This window comes from Hippocampus comes, unplaced genomic scaffold (assembly GCF_001891065.2).
Source record: "Hippocampus comes isolate QL1 unplaced genomic scaffold, H_comes_QL1_v1.1 scaffold33, whole genome shotgun sequence".
NCBI lineage: Eukaryota > Metazoa > Chordata > Actinopteri > Syngnathiformes > Syngnathidae > Hippocampus > Hippocampus comes.
The window spans coordinates 263,396-270,080 of record NW_017804842.1 but is presented as its reverse complement, the minus strand read 5'-3'; the positions used below and the strand labels follow the sequence as shown (position 1 = coordinate 270,080).

Sequence of the window (6,685 nt, the reverse complement as noted above, 5' to 3'; positions counted from 1 at the left end):
ATGGTCGTTTTTTTCGGCTAAAAACGCCTTTTTTTTCAAGGTTGGTTTTTTCAGCAAAAATCTAGCCAAAAAAACCCGACCATGTATCGTCAGACGTTTTTGACACAGCAAAAAAGCGCGCAAATATTTGGAACAGTCGTCACTGCTTTTGTACTGCGGAGGGTGTGCCTAATAAAGTGGCCACCAAAGCGTTTTTTTCGGCTAAAAACGCCTTTTTTTTCAAGGTTGGTTTTTTCAGCAAAAATCTAGCCAAAAAAACCCGACCATGTATCGTCAGACGTTTTTGACACAGCAAAAAAGCGCGCAAATATTTGGAACAGTCGTCACTGCTTTTGTACTGCGGAGGGTGTGCCTAATAAAGTGGCCACCAAAGCATGGAGGAGGAGGAGGAGGAGGAGGAGAAGGCACAATGAGTGCACTATATTTTTGCGTGTAAGAGAGGCACAAAATATCAGGAGCACGAGTCGTTGCCTTGTCCCGGATGGTGACCCTAATAAAAAAAGGGGGCAGGGAGGTGGTGGTGGTGAATAAGGTCACAATATTAGGGAACAACAGATGTTGCCTCCAGTGGCTGTCATGGGATACTGTGAATAAACTGTGAATAAAACGGCCACTCATTCAAAGCAGCGCTGGGCTGACAAACGTCACCATCAAAACAAATAAAACCACAGTGAGGGAAGAGGGCGTCGAAAGATTTGGAAACGCGACAACGTCACGAGGGCCACCTCCTAAAATGGACAACAATTCAACATCGCCAGAGAAAGTGGCGGGGAGGAGAGCGGAGGAAAGATCCGTCACGTGTCACGTCCGGGTGTACCTCATGATGTGGCCACCAGTACAACATCAACAACAGAGAGAGAGAGGAGAGAAGGAGAGAGAAGCGGGTGGGCGAGGAGGCGGGAAGAAACGGAGCAGCGGCTGCTTGCGAGCGCACAGCCCGCAGCAGAAAAGCACAAAGCGGAAAAGGAAGACGGAGGCAAAGAGGAAGACGTCCGAGCGCTTCGTCAAACGTCGACGCCCGCCGCCATCTCGTCACTTTCGCCGGGGCGGGAAGTCGGAGCATGCCGCTCCCGCCGCCAACAACCTTCTAGAATGTTCACGCGCCGTGAGTCTCACTGCACTCCTGCTACCCGCGTTGCGCGTGCGTGCGAGCGAGTCCGCGTGCGATGAAATATTGACGAGCAACCAAAAGCGTGAAAACGGGGAAGAAGCCGTCCGGCGGCGTTCCCCCTCAAACAAATAATATTGGAGGAACTTGGCTGATGACCCGATGGGGGGAATGTCACTCCGTTACTTTCTGAGCTCCCACATGCTGACTGTCATCGCATTTCGTCTCTGCAAATAGTGGCACATGACTTGACGAGTTGGCCCTGCCACAAAAAGAAAAAAAAGAAAGAAAAAAAAAGGGGGGGGGGCCATAATACAGTAGCCAGTGACTGAGCCCAGTTTGTCGCTGAGACTTTTTGGGTCAATTTCCGGTTCAATTGTGCATTGGGACGCTTGGATGCTGAGCAGCCCACGCGTCGGGCTTCCCCTTCGCCGGTCGTCGTTTTGTTGACGTTTCACTGGACAGGATGGCATTGGGAAAGTCAATTGCTTGTGTGTTTCACAAACTTGGCCGGGAAATCGGATTCGCAAACAAATTTGGGTGCGAGGCGATTTATTTCTTTATTTGAGGACAAAAGACGACCATTCGAGGGGACGTGGTACTTTGAGGAGGTCCGGGAACCTTTGGGATGAGCTCCACAGTGTGGAACGTCTGGAAAAGAACTGCAACTTTCAGTCACTTTGAAGTTGAACTTTCGGAGGACCCTTCGGAGTGTTTGGAGAGATGTTTCCATTTGGTTCTGGGGTCAAAAGACCACCCTGCTAGTGGGGGTTGGACTTTTTAGGGTTCTTCAGGGGAAAGTTCCCAGAACTTTAAGTCGAACTTTTGGAGGACCATTGTGGGTTTGCACTGTGGGAGCCATGTTCAAAATTTTGTTTCGGGGTCAAAAAGAAAGCCCCGCTCGGAGGGCTCTGGTGCTTTTGCAGAGGTCTTTCAGGGTCTTTAGCGCCAAAACAATCACGCGTCACCAAAGGACTAAAAGTTCTCGCAACTTCACCTGCAAATGCAAGACGTTTAACCCCCCGCGCGCGTGTGGTATCCCATCCATAAACATGTCTACTGTTGCGCGCGTGCGCGCGCACACACACACACACACACACACACACATGCGCCCTAACCAGTCACCATAGCAACACACACACACACAAGCCCAAATTGATTTCACCCCGCGGCGCTTAATTTGAAAGTCATACATTTATATTTTTTTGTGCCAAGTCTCCTTTTATTGCATCAAACGCGAATGCGTCACAACGCGACTGCATGCGTGCGTGCGCGGGTTGGAGGCACCTGCTCTGGGCTGTTTACAAAGCTGCCAATCCAGCTGCTGTGAGCACAATATGTTGACAAGCCTGAAAGGATTGGAGTTTTTTTTTTTTCCCCCCTTGACATTTTTGAGGGGTGTGCTGTCAACACGCAACCCCCCCCCCGCCTCTACTTGTCATTTGGTCTTTTCTGCTCCAGCCTTGTGATTGACTCCAAAAGGGGTCAAGGGGACGACGCCCTCACAGAAAGTGTCGCTCATGCGCACATGCGTTTGAAGTTGATGCGCAAAAGTGGGCCGGCACCGAGCGGGTGGGCGTCCCAGGGGCCGTTGAGGAGCTCGTTGGTGGCGAATTAGCAGCTGGCCTGGCCAATGAACAAGCACGGCCGGGAGTCGGGGGCCGGGCCACGCCCGCCTCGCGTAAACAATGAAAGGCCGCGTCGGGAATAGATACAGATTGTTGACATCGGTACTTGCGTGGATGTAAAAAGTGTGTTTGATTGGTTCGCCTGAAGGTCACACACACACACACACACACAGCGCGCGGCTAAAAATAGCCACGTCATGAGGGTGGAGTGGGCCAAAAGTGCCAGCTAAGCGTCTTTCTTCACGCACTAATTGAAGCTGATGCTGAGGATGAACAAGACGACGGGCGACGACGACGCTGCACTTGCGAGCGCGTTGAGCCAAAGCCAAAGTGAAGGCGAGTCACAAGCTGCTGCGGACTTAGCGTGACGCGTCGACGACTTAAGAAGATTAATGTCATCCCGTTTCCGGGCCGACGGCCACGGAGGGCTAAGACCCCCCCCGAAGCGAAAAAGGAGCCCTCCCAGTGCATAGCCTTCAAAATAGTTGAGCTCAACTTGGTCGGTCAGGAGATTGCTTGACTTGTCGGTCGGTCACTCGGTTACTTCCTTCGCTACGTTCACCGTCGCCACTGAAAAGTCGCCGGCGTGCTTCCGTCTTCCAGCTCGGGACTCGGCGAAGCAGCATGCGACTCGTTTCAACGAGCGAATGTTTGTCACGGCGGGGCAGCTTGTTTACTATCTCAAGAGCGAGACACGTGCGCCGTCTGCCCGACGGCCTCCCGGGGCTCGTTAGCGTCTTGGCTGAGTGCCGCCGGGACCGGGCGCTTGGGCGTCCCCGGTGATGGCGGGGGTGGACTCCTCGCACCCGCCGCACGTGTCGCGTCCTCGAGGGAAGCGTCCTCATCGCAAGGTGACGGCGAGTCGGATTTTCTTTACAATTTGGACAGCGGAGGTCACGAGAGGACGACCGCCACAGAGGACGGCGAATGACTTGGGTTGTCAATCTTCCAAGCAGCCGCTGCGTTGAGAGAACACGGCCTGTTGTGTTCTTCGCATTCGTTATTTAACCGGGGCCCAAAGCGGGCGGAAAAAAGAAGCGAGTGCGCCGGCCATCAATTATTGATGGAGTCCCTCCCGCCAGCGTTTTCAGCTTTGCTCTGGACCGTCACGCGTTGCTAGCCAGAAAAACACAACGGCGGGTTTGTGCGCGAGGCCAGCTGGAAATATTGGCTGGCGTGTTTACATGCGGGCCGCTCGTGCGTTGGCAGCTGATGGAAGTGTGGCGGCGTGGTCCACCATGGACGGTTTTGCCAAATGTTTGTTTTCTTTTCCAATCGAGTCAACGTCAAAAGTGCACCTGAGGAGGCTTTGGCGGGCTTCAGGCCGAGGCACGCTCAGTGAAGCCGGAGACGCACACACTGCCAGCACGTGTGTGTGAGTGTGTGTGCGCGAGCTGCTGGCTACACTTGACCTCAGTGCAAAGAGACACTCGAAGCAAAATCCAGAAAAGCTCAACATGCGTGGGAGAAACCAAGCGTAAAGTCCACTTGTGTACAAAGGGCCAGCAAAAGTTCAAGAGAACCCAACAAAAATCCCATTGGAGATTTAGGGGTGGGGACTACCAAATCGTCTACGGCAGAACTCTCTTAAGTCCACTACTGAAAAAAAAAATGGAATCGGCGGCGCGACTGACGTGTGCGCATCCCGTCCCGTTCAGGTTGCGGCGGCGCGGAGCTGCTGCTGGTCCTGTGCGGCCTGGACGCGTCGCTGCCGTGCCCGCGGCACTGCATCTGCTACCCGTCGCCCAGCACCGTGTCGTGCCAGGCGCACGACTTCCGGGCGGTGCCCGACGGCATCCCGCCGCACAGCCAGCGCATCTTCCTGCAGAACAACAAGATCGGCAGGCTGCTGCGCGGACACTTCCCGCCCGCCGCCGCCACGCTGTGGCTCTACTCCAACAACATCTCCTACATCCAGCCGTCCGCCTTCCGCGGCTTCCGGCGGCTGGAGGAGCTGGACCTGGGCGACAACCGCCGCCTGAAGGCGCTGGCCGCCGACACCTTCCGCGGCCTGGCCCGACTCCGCGCCTTGCACCTGTACCGCTGCGGCCTGCTCGGCCTGCCGCACGGCCTCTTCGCCGAGCTGCACAACCTCCGATATCTCTACCTGCAGGTAAGTCCGCGACTGACCCGAGACGGCGGTCAAACGGGGCGATCGATCCCTCCGTGGCCCGAGCCGGCAAAATCATCGCGAGACATGGCCCAGAATTTGCGGGAGAGACGGACGGAAGCGGGCCAGAAAAGGCACAGTGGGCCACCCTCTGAAAAAAATGTCTCGCGATCCCCACATCAATAGTTCGGAAATGTGCAAAAACGTCCCAAAGTTTGACCCCACGGTGGTGGAGAGCTAACGGACGATTTGCTCCGGAAAACGCAGCCGAGGTGCGATTCGACGGCGCCGAGAGCATGACGGAGCCGCAGCCGGTCGCCATGTCTCACTCTTGCCGCGCTCTCTCGCAGGACAACCAGTTGGAGTTCCTGGAGGACGACCTGTTCATCGACCTGCTGAACCTGAGCCACCTGTTCCTGCACGGCAACCGGCTGTCGAGCCTGCACCAGAACACCTTCCGGGGCCTGGGCGCCTTGGACCGCCTGCTCCTCCACCAGAACCGCATCCGCCGGGTGGACCGGCGGGCCTTCCACGACCTGGGGCGGCTCACCACCCTCTACTTGTTCAACAACTCGCTCGCGGAGCTGTCGGCGGGGAGCCTGGCTCTCCTGCCGGCCCTCGAGTACCTTCGCCTCAACGACAACCCCTGGGAGTGCGACTGCGGGGCGCTGCCCCTTTGGGACTGGCTGCGGAGCTTCCGGGGCTCCACGTCTTCGCTGGTGTGCCTTTCGCCTCCGGAGATGGCGGGGAAAGACCTGAAGTCGCTGAGCAAAGAGGAGATGCCCACGTGTCTGACGGAGGAGGAGGAGGAAGGGGGCGGCACGGGGGGAGGGGCCGGCGGGGAGTCACCCAACCACCTGAATCGTCCCAGGAGCCGCCACAACCGCCACCGGCGACCTTACCTGCCCCACGGCGACCAGCACAACCCGCCTCCGCCCTCGCCGCGACCGCCACGGGGCCGTGGCGGGAACTGCACCCGGCCGGGGCGCCGGGCCAAAGGGGGGGCCAACCAAGTGCCGCTTCTTCACGAGCCGAAGGAGAAAGACTTTGAGGGTAAAAATGACGGCTCGAGCGCCGCCGGGAGAAAGAACAAGTGCGTGGCAAGAACTTGGGTAGGCCCCCCCAGCGGAGTCCAGAGAGCCACAAATGCGGCAGCGCCTCCCCTCGCGGGGGCCTTTTTCTGGTCGGCGCTGCTCGCGTCATTGCTAACTCTGCACTGACTCTTTTGGTTGTCAAGCTTCTGAAGGTTTTGCGAAATGCCGCAAGACCGCCTGACCGCTTCGCCCTGGTCTTTTGGGAGTACGGTTCACGGTCTTGGCCATCGGATGCGGTCCTTGGTCTCCTGAGACCTCGCTTCTGTTGTCCGACTGCCAAATCATGCAAGCGCAAAGACGTTGCGTGCGTGTCGTACTCAATGTTGGGAAGAATCCCGAGAGGGCAAAAGGCCGGCCCGGAGCGGGCCACCTTCACCCGAGCGTGTCGCCCGATGACGTCACCTCATGCCACTTTTATCTTCATATACGCAGCGCGTTCCCTTGCATCATCGCAACTTCACCTTCCGCCCATGCCGCTTTCCTCCTTTCTGCCGCGTGCTCACATCCAACGTTTCTGCACTTTTTCGTCCACTCGAAGCGACGACTCTCTCGCCTCCTCCTCCACCATCCCATCCTCGCAGTTTCCCCTCCACTCATCACCCCCCCTTCCCCCACGTTTGTTTCCAAATAAAAAAATACATGTCCTCAAATGACCGCATCCTGCTGTCGAGTGTGTAAAACAGACTTGCTCATAAACGAGACCTCCGGCACATTGACAAGAAGCCAGCAAGAGGACACGCTCACG

At 56.7% G+C, this 6,685-nt stretch overlaps 1 protein-coding gene across 1 annotated transcript; it reads left to right on the top strand.

The window, feature by feature from the left end:
* Positions 1-424: 424 nt before the first annotated feature.
* On the top strand, positions 425-6,458 carry rtn4rl1a (reticulon 4 receptor-like 1a). Its single transcript, XM_019872162.1, has 4 exons — positions 425-514; positions 676-1,105; positions 4,395-4,849; positions 5,197-6,458. Exons 2-4 carry the CDS (start codon positions 1,093-1,095, stop codon positions 6,064-6,066), a joined length of 1,338 nt encoding a protein of 445 aa, XP_019727721.1. The 5' UTR covers positions 425-514; positions 676-1,092; the 3' UTR covers positions 6,067-6,458.
* The last annotated feature ends 227 nt before the right edge of the window (positions 6,459-6,685 follow it).

Coding starts and splice junctions, on each gene's coding strand:
- rtn4rl1a (XM_019872162.1), top strand. Junction 4,850..5,196: donor TCCGATATCTCTACCTGCAG/GTAAGTCCGCGA, acceptor GCTCTCTCGCAG/GACAACCAGTTGGAGTTCCT.